This window comes from Brachionichthys hirsutus, chromosome 7, assembly GCF_040956055.1.
Source record: "Brachionichthys hirsutus isolate HB-005 chromosome 7, CSIRO-AGI_Bhir_v1, whole genome shotgun sequence".
In the NCBI taxonomy this organism is placed as follows: domain Eukaryota; kingdom Metazoa; phylum Chordata; class Actinopteri; order Lophiiformes; family Brachionichthyidae; genus Brachionichthys; species Brachionichthys hirsutus.
The window spans coordinates 9,298,448-9,313,808 of record NC_090903.1 but is presented as its reverse complement, the minus strand read 5'-3'; the positions used below and the strand labels follow the sequence as shown (position 1 = coordinate 9,313,808).

Genomic DNA, 15,361 nt, shown 5'->3' with positions numbered 1-15,361 from the left:
CACCGAATAGTTGAGTACACAGCAAGCAGCACAGACTGAACTGAGGCATGGATAATCACAATTCTTGTTATACCCATTATTGGACATAGAAATAGCAGAGGGTTGACACTGTGCGTCAACGAGGAAGCCTAAGCCCAGACAGAACGAACATCACTTTGTCGATGTCCGTAAAGGATGATGTTTACTCTGCTATTGAGTGATGGGAGGTTTTTAGGTGCCTCTTCTAAAACACTGCTCTTATTGTATGATAGTGAACAAGAAGACAGAACAGAGCTGTAGGAAAACAGTTTGGTTTGGAGTTTTGGGTTTTTTTGCACACTGTGTATGGTAGAACTGGGATACGAGAGACTTGCTGCTAAGCTACTTTTAAAACTTGTTGAGTTACATATTACTCAAAAGTTGTGAGGGTGGGTCTCCAAAACAGAGAGCTGCATGTCTTGAGCTGATTTTTGTTATTGTCCTGGTCATAGTAATCTTCCTTATGTGAAGTCCACACTGGGAAAAGGACATCTGTGACACAAAACCTTTCGATTGGGTTTCTTAGCCAATGAAGACCCGCTTGTCTTACATTTCAACAATTAGCCCAAAATTCCCTTGTTGCTAAAAAACAGAGAGTTTGAAAGCTGACACAGTGTTCAGCTATAACACACAATAGGCACGCAGATCTGGGCTACATAGCCCCTTATCCTTGTAGCCCCCCGGGCACAGCTGTGCTCTGTGGTTGACTACATGCTACGGCAGCCTTGAGAAGCGCTCCCCCAGGAAAGAGCGTGTTTATTTATTCATTTGCACCTCCTTGTTTTAAATTCCTCAGACTGTCTGAATGAGAGCATCGCTAGAAGGAAGGGATCCCCAAAGTATTACCTATGATACAATAGTAGGCTTTCTTGTGGATGCACAACTGCATGTCGGTGCAGCACGCGCATGCGCGTGCGCGTGTGCGTGTGTGTGTTTTAAAGTGAAGTATTTATCGCTGAAATAGCCAGTTGATGTAAGACCCAATTATTAATGACAATAGGCTCCATCCATCGACCCTGGGCGAGAATGTGGGCTTCTGGGCTTCCATATTCAGGTGGCTTTCTGTGAATATTGCCCCCCAGAGCGGCATCCTCAAAGATTTACCTCTGCTTATTGTTCCTGGACGGCACTCCTATCGACAGCACATCACTCACTCCAGGCTCCATAAATAACAGCATCGGCATTCTCCTAAAACACGTGGAAGTGTTCTGCACTAAAAAATAACGACCTCTTGGATCTCCAACTTTTTATTTACAGCAATCACGGCGGCGGCGGCGGCACCAGATAGAGTTGCGCTCAAGTCCTACGCCACGTCATTCAGGCTAAGCATAAAATGAGGACGACCTGCGCGAGGATGGCCGTGGACAGATTGAGTTGGCAGAGTGTGCATCACGTGTATAAACACAGTAGATTCAAACACGAAGGCGTGTGCGTGCGCTCGTGTCACTGTTTTGTCGTGACTAATGAGGAGCAGCTGAACCGGCCTGCCTGGTGATTTGTACTCGCTGCTTAATGATGATGAGCCCTGATGGGATGCCAGGTTCGTGTGTTTGCAAACATCAACAATCTGTTCCAGAAGACGTGCCAGACACCAGATCAGGAAGAACAACATCAAATGACACAGTCATGTTGATTATATCATTAAAAAATACTATCAAGAAGGTTTGAGCAGCATGTAATTACCAGGAGCAAGATTGAAATGATCATGAAATTATATGGCGTAAACACTTTTCAAAGGCTTGATTGAGCAATCGGCACAATATTTCTGGGTGTGCACTTCCTCTGGAGTTACGTAAAAGTCCATTTACACTGCAGGTGCGGCTCTCAGCACGCTTACACGTATAGCATTTCACTTAAGATGACTTTGCACACTCCCTTCATGACAAACTGCATCCATCATGTGTGGCCTTCTCACCCTCCAAAAAACCCTTTCCTGCCTTTTTCTCTTCATCTCTGACTGCTGTCTTTTCTCCCCGACACAACCTGTCCCCTTTGGGCACACGGAGTCTAATAGGACGCTCCTTACCTTGGGAATTAGCCTGTAAGACCCCGATGCTGTCATCAAACTGCATAGATTTGATGTTGAGTGATGCCAAGATGCATTCCTTATCCTGCAGTGAGGCGTCTTCAATATTGTTCTGATTGGCTGACAGTATTACGCACATGTCACAGAGGTTGATGTTGACAGCCCTTAAATCTGCCCGACTTAATGGCGTACCCTTCAGGGTGAGGAGAACAGAGAGAGAGAGAGAGAGAGACACAGATAGCAGACATGGGAGAGAAAAAACAAATTTAAGAAGTGTGTGTGTGGAGCTTTGCAAAAATTAGTTAACAAGTACTCTTGTTTTGAGGCGATGACATTCTACTGATCTCGCTGGGCATCGGAGAGTCAGAGACATGGACTAATCTAAAGGCTAGCCTGCGCTGAAGGCTGTGCTCGAGATTTGCTTCTGATCATCAGTCAAGCCAGGACTAACAAGTTCTAAGGCGGCACAGCCTCGCCATGTGCGATGGGCACTGCAGCTGCAGCACGCATGAAGTCCACTTTGCGTATGAGGGATGTGTCACTGCTCTGGGTGAGGTGGGGGTGGAATGATCAGTCAATTGAGTAATGTGTGACCAAATGAACGTGACAGTCACTCTCAGGATTGCAGCGTGCATGCTAACTCTAAATGTCAGTGCTTTGTTAGTTGAACAGAGACTTGAGACGGGTTTGAATGTGTTTCCCATGGCGATGAACCGGTCCACTCACAGGTAATATGGAGACCTTGGGGAAGTTGTGCAACGTTTCCCACTCTCGCCGAAGATAATCCAGCGAGCCCACAAACACTATAGGCTTTAGCTCGTGGTAATGGAAGTTGCTGGCTCTTAAAGGCATCACCAAGTTTCTCAGCCCCACTAAAGCGGATGCGAGATCCCCAAATATACAGACCACCACGTGGCCGCTCAGCACGGTCATCGAGGCTTCGCTCCGGGTCTGCGGGGAACAACGGGGATGCAGGGGAGCAGAGAGGAAGGGGTGAGGAAGATCATAAGAAGAGGAAGAGGGTCAGACATTCTTAAACTCCACTGATAAGCAGATTACTGAATAATTATTGGTGAAGTGTTTATTTCCAGCCTGACTCAAAAAAGGGCAGAAAAATACAGATGTCAAAGATTCTAGGCATGAATGTGAGTTTGTCATAAATGAGAGAGATAAAAATAAGTACAAGTTCCTTTTCTGTACGAAGTTCATGTTGAGCGAGATCTTCACGGGTCAACAACAACTTTAACCTTCATCATCTGTTTTACAAGATAGCCCTGACCTAACAAATCATTCTAACTGAAATCCTTACAAACTGCCTTGTTAATTAAAACCCCTGAGCAAACCAAACCCATGTGTGGAGTACTGAAATGTCTTTTACAGATTCTGCTTGGTAGATTTAAAAAAGAAAAGAAAAAAAAAGCAAGCAAACAAACAAATCACAGCAAGGCAGCAGAAGAAATCTCTTTACATATCAGTGTTTGGTTGTTATTAAAGTGCGGAGGAGCAGATTTTGCTCCTGAGCAGACCCATGTGAACTTTTTGTTTGTTGCGTGTTTCGTATTAGTTGCATGGTTGCACTCCACTCACCAGGATAACTTTCTCCATTTCCTTTGATGGGCACCAGTGGAACATCCCAGTTGAGTCATACCTCTTCACGTTCATGTCCATGTTCTCCATTTGCTCATTGCCAGGAATTAGAAGGGGGTCATGTCGACTGAGGAAACACAACAATGCACTCATTACACCATTTTTATTTTTTTTAATGACAGTGCTGTTATAGATGAACTATACATGCAGCAAATTAACAGTCCATCCATTCATGGACAAACTTTCTACCACTCTACATATTGTAGATACTATAACTAGAACACTCCATTCCCTCTCTCCCAGTCATCAGGAAGTTCAAAAAGCTAGGCGCTCGCTGCTATGCAGAGAACAGCAAGACTTGAGTGCTACTGACTGAATGGCATGACAACACACGACCAATTACCAGCTTTTACCCTCCCTCTCACTTCCTGACGGCGGGCGCTGCACATAGTAAAAGCTCTGACAGACACACACTTTAAATATTTCAGGAATTTGCCCAATCACATTTTGCTTTCCCAGATGATGACCATTAATATTTCAAAAGCACGTCACAACCAGACGAGCTAATCCACGGCAGCGAGCTGTGAGTTTCATACGGTGCAACATTGACTCTGAAAGGCCTGCCGACACTTCTCTTATTCTTACACTTATCCCACAAGATGTCCTCTCACAGTTCCTCCAGAAGGAACTCAGAAAAATCCTTCTAAAACTCTGCGTTAGGACGGAGATAAAAAAAAAAAAGAACAATTGTGCCATTGCTCAAAAAACAACAAAGGAAATTTAATTTATTTCACTCAACCAAATAATAAAATCTTCTGTTCAAAATGTGTGAGTGTGTGTGTGTGGGGGGGTCATTTAAAAAAAAGAAAACCAGGGAAGCACAGAGAGATAGACATTAGAGTAATATGGGAGAAAACATTTCAAGAATTTGACATACATCTCTCTCAGCATCACTCTCTCTCTCCTCTGTCAACACTGTCATTCACTGACAAGGCTTTGATGCTGCTTCTTCCTTCAGCCTGCATTTGGGTTGCCTACCATTGCAGGAAAAGTGAAAGTTTTTTTTTTTTTAAAGCTGTCAATTAGCCACCCTCTCCCTCCACCTTTCTTCCCTCTGTCAGTTAGTGCAGGTGATAATAACACTGACAGCATTTAGTGTTTTTACACTCAGCCTGAATCTTTCATCCGGAGGTGCGTGTTGCGCCAATCAACTCCACAGAGCCCCCGTCACTTCAGTCTGCTCAGCTCCGCTCGCCTCCACACAGGGGCTGACTGGCGCATGCAGGCGGGCTGCCGCTCCAGCTCTCCCTGCCAGGACAGCTATCTTTCACAGAGCTGTCAGCCGTGTGACTGGCAGCCTGTCAGAGGTTCCACACACCTCCTTCTCCCTCCACAAGACTCGGGGAGAGCAGACATGACGTCTGAGCCACGGTGCCACGCCCAAGGGATATCAGCTGCGGATGATACTGTGACATCTCCTGTGATTGGATGCATGTTGTCAGTCTTGACCCGTCAAAAAAGGTTTGTGGGAACGGTGTAAATGCCACGGTGTAATGCCAACGATGCCGCCATGCTAGGGATAGGTCAGCTAGGATGCAATGCTGTGTCTAAATGTCAAGTTTTATGTGCACAAAAACACACAGATTTTAATGCCTTAACAAACTCCTGAATGTATTTTCCTGATTTTCTTTGCATTTAATAAATAAAAAGTAAGCACTTGATTAGAAGCCAATTAATAAAGGAGGAACTTACACTGCAAATATTTTTTCCTTCATATAATTTAATATACCAGATTCTTTCCTGCAGGATATTTCTCTTACTCTATGTTCTTACTCTGGTGTCTCATCCCATCCTCGCTGTTTCAAACAGAGCTGAGCTATTCCAGTGCATCACAAACTGGGGATGGGCGTGCTCCACCAGTGCCCCTCTGCCAGGCTACGCAGGCAGCCTCTCGCTTTGAACATTTTCCCGATCATGCAAACTGACAAAGGCATGCTTTTCAAAAGCCCACAGCCAATCTGTTGATCATTATTTATTTACAAAGGCCTTCAGGCTGCAAGTCCTGTAAAAACCCTACTTGATGCATAAGCTCGCGCTCTTGCTTTCTCACTACTGCGTTTTCCCCCTCCCTGCTTGTACAATAAAGTATCCCTAAGGCGATCTCAAACAATCACTTTTCATTGTGCATAAAATCCAGCTTGTAAAGCTGTTTAATATATATGGTGTTATATGTTGAGAGGGGCAGCTCTGAAAGTGGGGCTGTGGACGGTGATGAGTAATTTGATGTTTTGCTGAGGGCTAAGACTTGAAAAAAACAGAAGAGAATGTGCACCTATATCAGAGGACCTGTCATCCCAGTACCCAAGAGCCAGCAGAATACAGAAGCGCCCCCACAGCAGAGAAAACTTTGACATCACTTTGAAGCGTTTTCAAAACTGAGTAAATAACTCCCAAGAATTATTATCACTGTGAGATAAAAGCAAAGATGCATATATTACATGGCAAACAGGGACCGTCTCCTGAGCAACAAAAGGACAAGAAGAAAGGGTTCTGTGCTTTAAGTTAGGCAAACTAAACAGCCTTTTAAACAAGCAGTTTGCTGGATATGTGCCAATGTCTAGTTGCTTTTTTCGGTAGCTGTTTTCTCCCTCTGAGCGAGGGCATCTAAAATGATGCTCTGTTGCAAACGAGACTGAAGGGTATGACTCTGTGTTGTGCTAATGGCTTGGCATGTGAGAAGGCTTATTAAGTTCTAGTTTTCTGGAGAACTGAGGGGGAGGCCGACAAGTTTTCTGGACAGAATCTCATCTCCTAATGCCAGGGCAGTAGGAGGAATGCAGCCTTAGGGAAACTAGTTGGAGCAACGTACAAAGAGCTCTACCACAATCCGAGGACAGTGCGATAACAACTAAACACAATAAAGATGGTCGCAACACACAATAAGAGCAGGGCAGCTTCGTTCTTTGTATTCCTGTTCAGTCAGATTCTCCCCACCATGACTTTGTGCTGTCGTCCCAAACCGCACTGCTCGGCCTCCCCGGTACTTTCCTCAGTGCCGTGTTGCCGACCTCGCCTCACAGGCAGAGGAGCATGAAACAACAAACTCTCTTTATCTTTCAAAATCAATTAACGACAGTTTAATGCCACAGGACAGGATAAAAGGAAGGTAATATTTGAATTCATATTTGATTGCGATGATACATCTCACATATGGCCTTAAGTACTAAAAACCCGGCTCACAGGGGTTCCCACAATACAGAAGTGGCCTCAGGGCAAAGTAACCGTGCAGGGCGCTCTGATTGGTTGCTGGCGTCATTAGTGCCAGCATTGTTTAAGGAGCACATGTGGACCGGCCCGGAGGAGGTGACAGCTGGGACTTTAAAGCCACAGGAGTTTCAAACAGTTCCTCACAGCAGCGTTTCATGACAGATATATTATTTCAGCTCTGTCATTAACAGCTGACAGCATGGCATCCTAAACAGCCAGATCCTAACAGGGCACTTCTCCTCACTCGTTCTCTCACAGAGCTTCGTACGTGCATCTTCTGCCACCCCTAATTCGCCCCCCTCCCATCCATCCAATCTCTCACCATCAGCAGCGTAGGCCTGTGAAGTATCTTTCACACACATCCATCTCTCCCTTCCCGCCTTCCCTGCACCTGACTTCCCCTCACTCCATATTTGAAGACTGGAAGGGGGGGATAAAATCAGCATCTCTTACCTCGTCATTTTGGGTGAGGAGTTGGGCGAGTTTCGCATCCCTCCATTGCGTTGTTTTTTTTTGGGCGAAAGAGTTGAAGGGTGCTCATCTTCCACTGTAAACACATTCACAGGATGTCAGAATAGAAACAGATGGGCTGGAAAAGTGTGCTGGACCTGACATAAGAATAATTAAGCAACAATTGTCACAATCTTCAAAATGAAAAAAGGAAAAGAGAACAAATTCAGTGTCAAATTGTGAAAAAAAAGAAAAAGCATTAGTAACAAATGGTAAATAAGAGAAAGCCAGGAGAAAACCATGAAATAATATTCAGCCCTTTAAAATCTACAGAAGGCTTACATCCCCAAACCCTGCATTTTAGCGATTTAAGGTGCACTTTTATACGGCTGTGGGGGAAACCGCCATAGGAGTGAAGGTCCTGGTCAAGTCATAATTAGTTTATTTAATTGACTGATAAACTAATGGTCTTGTAAATAATGTTGTGCATTTTTATTGCCTATGTGTTGTGTTGCAGGCGGGCAGATGGTAAAGGAGTGGACAGACCCGTACGCTGCATCAACTCTTCAACACGCCCTCTAAACTGTGCAGGTGGTCGAACCTCTAGCAGGCTGCATCGGGGTGACAGTGCTGACTTACACCGTTAATTGCCATGTAATGGTACGGTCATTGTCAGTTGGGCATGGGTAAAAGCAATGATCATGAGATAAATGCAGGTTATGGAGATGGATCTTGGAGTGGGTAGTTCATATTTTGATGAAAACTCTGACTCCCACCCCATCTTTTCATTTCCAGAGCACAAAGTTGCTCTTCTAGTGGTCTATCCACATGCCAGAAATACACTTCGCCCTGAACAGGCATCATTAAAGGAAAGGATATGCTAACAGTCTAAATGATTTAGTGGACTAGGAATAGAGAAAGCAACTGGTAAATACATATCACCCTCTGATAGAAAGAAGTGAGGATGCATCGTTCAAATTTGTAAATAAAACATTACATCAAGCTAAGATAATTTTTTAACTTCCGTTTCCTGTCAACCTTGTGTTTCTGAGTTGAGAAACAGAGGGACGACGAGGAGCATCGAGACTCTCGACTCTAGAGTAAGGCAGGGCCCACTCACTCACTCAAGTTGTCTGGAGTCTGTTTTAACTGAATGCTGAATGTTCAGAGCTTTCCGACATTGACCCAGATGCTCTTATCCACCCAGTAAAAATGTCAAATGCACCATATATTCAAACCCATGTTAGTCCTTTGGTTAGAAATCAATAACACAGCATGATATTAGTGAAAATCAATGTGCACGCCACAAGCCCTGACAATTCCAAGCATGTGGAAATTCATTTGTGTCTGAGAACCCATCCTATGCTGTCACTAATTCTGCTAATAAAAAGGTAAGAAATGTGCTTTGTTTCCTAGTAATATTCCATTCTCTGACATTTCCTTTATGCAACTGGAAAATACCTAATATCACAAGCACTTTCCACCTCACAAATAATCTCTCTAATGTATTTTAAAAATGCACATCCTAAAATGTATATAAATAAACTATTATTGGCTATTTTATGGGATGATTCCCTCAAGTTCATTTGGCTGATTTAGACTTAATAAAATAAAAATATATGCTTTCACACACCAACAAAAATCTTGTACTGCTTTCCAGCCACTGGGGAATGCATGTTTTCAATAATTTTCAGCTTCCAGAGGTAAATTTCCTTAGGATGTGCAATCATTGTAGGGGGTAAAAATCCAATAACAATTCTAATTTGTCCATCCTAGCTATAAAATATATAACCGCTCCTGAATTTGGGAAGTTCCTAACGTCGACAGTAGCAGCCACTGCACCAGCAAGCAAATCAGCAGGAGCTGCAACAGTCGCAGCCCCAGCAGAGTGAAGCATCATGCAGCAAACAAAGACAAAGTGAAGGGACAGGACAGACAGTGTTACTGGCTGATACATCCCGCTAAGGGGGCAACCTACGGTGCCTACTGTGACCGAGCAGCATGGCATTACTGGGGTGGTAGCGGTATTTCACTGGCAGACTGCGGGCCCGGCTCAGCCGACTCTCAGCCAGGGATCTGGCCACCACGTCTCCTGGACCTGAGATACTGAAGCGCTGTTTAGAGGAGTCAGCCCCAGGCCATGGCCGCGTGGGGGGCAAGCTTCCTTTACGATTATTAACAAGGGGGATGTTGAATGAACCCGGGATGACCAGGGGGTCCTGGTTAGGGTGCAGGGTGTTGGGAAGGCACGTATTTGAGATGGTGGTGGTGGAGGTGCAGCCGGTGGTTTTAAGCGATTGGTTTTGAAAAGACGGTCTAACTTCATCCATTACTGTCAAACAATGGAGAATAAAAAGAGAGAGAAAAGTTGGCATTGATGCTAATCTGTTAGTTATTTATTAGTAATTAAAAATAAAGTAAAAATAAGGTAATTTTTGCTCTATTTTTATAAGAGATTTCAGGAGATAACTTTTAAAATAAAGGTGTTATTTCAATGGAGGATGTTAACAAGTTCATATCTATACATATATAATAAAATATAAAGATCAAACACTTGTTTCTGTGTAGCAGGTCAGAATTGTTTTAAAGCAATTTCTAGAAGTGAAAAATAAATCCTGCCATAAAAGCAGTGATTATATTTCTGAGTATATTAACCAAACACCAAACCTGCTCTCCGTCATTCACGTCACCATTCGCTTTTCATTTATAAAGAACATGAATTAATCAGAAGTCTCTCCGCTCTCTTTCTCACATACGCTACACTTTCTGCTAGAACAAATAAGACAGCTGAAGAGAAATCTGACATTGTGTCACTTCAAGCATAATGTGTAGCAGAATGCTCTATTTTAATCAAATATAAAGATGAGTAATAATGTATAATAATAGAAATTCCAAACTATTAAATATTCAAAGGATTTATTTGTAATTTTGTGTGTATGGAGGCAGGGGGGGTTCGCACAAAATGTTCACATTCTGTTCTCTTTATGCTGATTTTCACTACACCTTTGACTCCAAATCGACGGTGTCTAATATGTGAATAAATCCCCTGCGCTTGCAGAAACACACAAACATCTGAGTTTCACGCACCAAACACACAAACAAATGAATGGAGCACTAAGGCTGCAGAATCAATCTGTGTATTTTGTATGCATTTCAAGCTATGTAAAGTTGAGAAGAGGAGCCCTTTTCCTCTCCTTGGCAGGAGGGTGGTTGGCTGGTTGGAGGACAGAGCGTGTTTGGGTGTCCCCGGGCAATAAACAGACGTTTATGCCGGCCGTCAGCTGCCTCTTTGATTCACGGGGCGCCAGCGATAGCTCCTGGATTCATCTGGCCCTTGTCAAACACATGCAGCTTTAGATAGCGCTCACCCACCCTGGCAGGTCCACTGTGCATCCTGAACAACCCAGACGGCAACTGTCCCTTCCTGAAATGCTAATCACATGATGGTACTGTTCTGCATGCAAGACTTATCGGATCGCCGTGACCCATTGTAAACTGGACGATGGGCCAGAGGAATGCAAACTAAAAATGTGAACTTTAGTATGAGAGCTAAGCTGGCTTTGTCTTTCCAGTGTTTGCTGCATGAGCAAGCTTTGTTCTTCATTTGCATTGCAACTGCATGGAACCACATGGATGTCATGCATCGCTGTTTTGTTGCCGTTGAATACAAACATTAAACTGACGTTCTCACTGCTGCAATTCTTTGTAGTGCGAAGAAGCAGCAACTATTTTCAAAAAAGGAAACAATAAAATGCCCTCAATATCAATATTCTTAGCACAACTAAATAAGTTGAACAAAAAAATTAGCATGAAAAAAATAAACGTAAGCATTTCAAAACTAGTACTTATCCTTAATAAATACAGTCAATTGTAACACATTTAACAATTATTTACCAAAGATTTACCTAAATTGCAATCGGCTTTGAATCGAACGCCAGCCTCTTTTTGACTTCCACTGTTCCCTGGTGTTGTAGCGCCATCTGCTGCTACATGCAGCACAATACAAAAAGAGTATTTTACGGCACTACATAGTGTTATGAAACAAAATACTTATTTATCAGTTGCTTTTACTTATCAGGGACTAATTACTGTGGTTTCCCCATCCACATAGGTTCAAAGTTTTTGACGAGGAAGCAGAATAAACAGTCTGTCTGATTTAAACATGATATTTAACAGTTACACTGTAGACTTAATCTTTCTCTGTACAGAGCACAAGACAACATCGGGGTATTTTAAAGGAATACGGAACAAAAACGGAAAACACAAAGGCAAAGCATCAGTATTAGTTATGCTACAGATAGATAATGCGGTATTTACACTAGACACTGAGCTGCAGCACAATGGAGAAGGGCAGAGAAACACACTTACGTGATCTGACATATCCATTATACTTAAATTTGGCTGAGGAGAATGCAAAGACAAGTCGCAGGTCACACGGAGGGAGAAAGGAAGCAATGAAAAACACACATCAGAAGATAAAGACAACAAGAGCAGTGGATGGAAATTTAACCAAATGTAATTATGAAGACGCATTAGTGCTGGCCATGGAGGCATATGCCACAATTTATATAAATAGCTACAACTTATTTAAATCGTGGAAAAATCTAATATTGGTGATGATTAAAGTACAAGTGCATAAAACATAAAAAGACGGATGGTGAAACTAACATTTTCAGAGTGAGGCTATGCTTTCAGTAAAGTGTAATGCACTCTGAAGATGTGTGCTCCAAAGAGTTCTTTTACAACAAAAAATAAAATAAAATAAAAAGAGATAAATTTGAGGTTACAGTTTCAGTGGTATAATCTCATACATTTTACGCGTTGATTTCATGTGATGAAGACAGTGATGTAAGCAGAAACAAAACAAAGAAAGTCGCCATATTAAAAGCAAAAATCGACATACTTGAGTAAATATCTAACAGAGACACTCACTACACAACAACAGCCGCTCTAAAAAGCAGTAACTACTGACATTCAGATCTCAAACATAAAAAGACATTTCAATTTACGCAAGAGTTCAAGGCTACGCTTACAAATCTCTTGGGCTGCTCTTTAAAACGGACTAAAGTCTCTACCTCTGTCAGTTACATTAATTATCTGGGAATTACAATATATGACCTTGACAGTGGAAGAACTACAGACTGGTACTGATAGAAGAAATGGCACGGTGGGTACTTGAACTGAGCTCTGTGTTGCTGAACCCCCCCCCCCCCCCCCCCCCCCCACACACACACACACACACACACACTTTCCTAGAGTCTCTTCCAGCACTAAAGGTCACAGCGAGGGCCCAGGGCCGGCCGGTGACACAGATCCTCAAACAGCGACCCACAGTGGCTCTGGCATCTGTCTCTAGCAATCTGCCCACACCACAGAGGCAGCAAACTAACTGGCCAGCATCTGGGGCATAGCGAGGCGGCATTGGACGGAGGGTGGGGGGTATGGCGAGTCTGGCTGGTGGACAGGGGCTGTCAGGGCAAGTTTGGTGATGGACCAGCAGGGTTGGAAAAATGAAAATGCAAACATAATTTCCGTGTCAGGATAGATAAGGTCCCCAGCAATGAGATACAGATGCATACACGTGTACAAACACTGCGATACAAGTGCACGTTGTCACCCACAGATGTGCATATGCATGTACACAAAGAAGGCTGTGTTCATAACGCAGCTTTAAAGTAGCATCAGCCTCACTATTACATAAAAGCTGTAATGTCTCCTGCTGGCTGAATGTGACAAAGGTCACGTCAAAAACTGAGATCATATGACATTAATACACGCAAGAATAAACGTATTATTAAATTAGCAAAAAATAGTATGTTAAAAGTTAAATGTACGCAATAAGAATGTCAACAACTTTATTAGAAATCTAGGCTATTTAGATCATTAATTTGTGCTTTCAATCCTATTGCTAACTCCTCACAAGTAGTAAAACCCACTCATCGTTGCTTCGTCACCATTTAAGACGTGTCTGTTTGTGGGGTCTGAATGTGACATGTGTCAAAACACCGGTTGTCTTGAAGCAGGGCTGTCCAAAAAATCAATTATCCAAGTACTCAGCCAAGAAAAATCAGGCTCAGATGCACAAAAGCATGAAGTCATCATGGGTAAAGACGGCTTTATCCTCTCAGTCTGGTGGAAAAAATGGGCAATGGGGAGAGGAAATCCAACAAGCCCTGAACAAGCCCAATGCACTACTTCACTAAACTCCCTCCGTTCAGACAAAGTCAGAGTTAAAAAGGGGTAGAAATCTAAGACAGAGGAGGCTTTCCTGAAATTCTACAGGGGGTTGAGAGAGAAGTGAGATCAGTAACCATGTAATGGCCAGTAATTGGTACCGAGGGATTTCAGCGCAGGCCGAAATGGAAGCCAAGCCAAACTCATCACGCCAGATTTGACACTAATCTAGGCTGAGCCGGCAGACGGTGGGAGAATGTCGAGAAGGAAATCAGATCTGGATGTCTTAACCCAGTGCTTTGATATCTGGTCCTACTGTTGCCATGTCTAATTGACGGACAATTTAGTATTTCCCATCCACTCAAAAGGAAAGTTGAAAGGAAGGGAATCTTCCAGGAGCTTTAGTTCTCCATTCTTTTCTTTATTATTCTAACATCAGTATTTTGTCATTCTCATTTTGTGTTTTTTCGTTCTCTTCTGCTTTTCTCTCCTTTTTCCTTATCTGTTTAGTTGTTTCCCTTTGTTTCCAGTGTGTGTATTGTAAATCATTAAAGACTGCAGGATGCACTGCAAAAGACTGGTGTTGAATTTATAAGATCAAATGTACAATTTTAGAAAGTCTACCCAGAAAAGAAGAGTCCATTGCGGGCAAAAATGCTTGTAATGTCCATCAGTTGCATAAATACTTAAAGGCCATTTTGGTTACGTGAGATGTTATTTTCATGAACTAATGTCCCCAATACAAGCAATAATTAATATCTGTGCACTCCTCATTTATCATTGAAATCGTCAAAACACAATTTCAGATGTGATTTTCTCTGGCATTAAATTAGAACAAAAATCTCTGCACAGTTTCTGGTTAAATTGAGATTAAGCCAAAAGTTTAAAAAAGTGGGGAAAAAGGCAAATCTGCCTGAAATAAAAAAATTGCAAACTGAAAACAGTGTTAACTCAGAGGTTTGTAAGAGCCTTCAAAGTAAAGATACAAGACATAATTTAACATTATTAAATTGTTTTGTGTGTGTGTAACACATCTTACCTTGAACAGTTCAAAATACATCAAATCCAATAGTGGTATATTACACAACTGCACGACTGACGCAGCATGCGGTAGCGACATATCTAACAACTACAGTACTGCACAGGACAACAGCACCACAGACCCACGCCACCACTTACCCACCACACATATATGGCACTCATGAAAGAAAAGTAAATCGTGTCAAATTAGAATGATAAAAATTCAATGAGAAATAAAAGCGAATTAGGAGATTAATAGTTAGAATTAAAGACCCATAAACAGACAGACAAATAATGAAAGAGACAGATGACATACTACAGATAGAAAGAAATAAAAATAATAATCTAGAGCGATAGATAATATGGATAAAGGGATAGACAGAGATACTGTAGATGGAGTAATAAAGAAAGGGATGGGCAGAGGTCGTAGATGAAAATGTATAAACAGACACAGAGGGAGAGCAAAGACAGACAGACAGACAGATAGATAGATAGATAGATAGGGAAACACTGTAAATAAATGAATATACATTAGTGACATCTACACAACTATGGAGTATACAGATCCGCACCACGTGGACAACATTTCAGACACACGTACACGTATGGTACCTCTGCATGGTACAATACATGGAGTACACACCACAGACATGTAACAGCATGTGTTGGGCGGTGTAACTTACAGGCACGTAAAGTGGTTGCGCAATCATGAACAGAGACAGAGGAAAGTGGGTAGGCCCTCTGAAGGGTGTCCATGTTACTATGTACACTGCCTGACATGCAAGAGCAGTCTTGCTCTGAACGGCCGCAATCAAAACA

General features: G+C 42.6%; 1 protein-coding gene across 1 annotated transcript in view; it reads right to left on the bottom strand.

The window, feature by feature from the left end:
- The window catches only part of LOC137895773 (calcium-activated potassium channel subunit alpha-1a), a 108,536-nt gene that overhangs the window by 11,736 nt on the left and 81,439 nt on the right, over positions 1-15,361 (bottom strand). The window contains exons 21-25 of the mRNA XM_068741283.1: positions 9,327-9,680; positions 7,352-7,445; positions 3,632-3,758; positions 2,759-2,995; positions 2,045-2,237 (exon numbers count right to left, since the gene is read on the bottom strand). Coding sequence (XP_068597384.1) covers positions 2,045-2,237; positions 2,759-2,995; positions 3,632-3,758; positions 7,352-7,445; positions 9,327-9,680 — 1,005 coding nt within the window. The remainder of the gene's footprint in view (positions 1-2,044; positions 2,238-2,758; positions 2,996-3,631; positions 3,759-7,351; positions 7,446-9,326; positions 9,681-15,361) is intronic.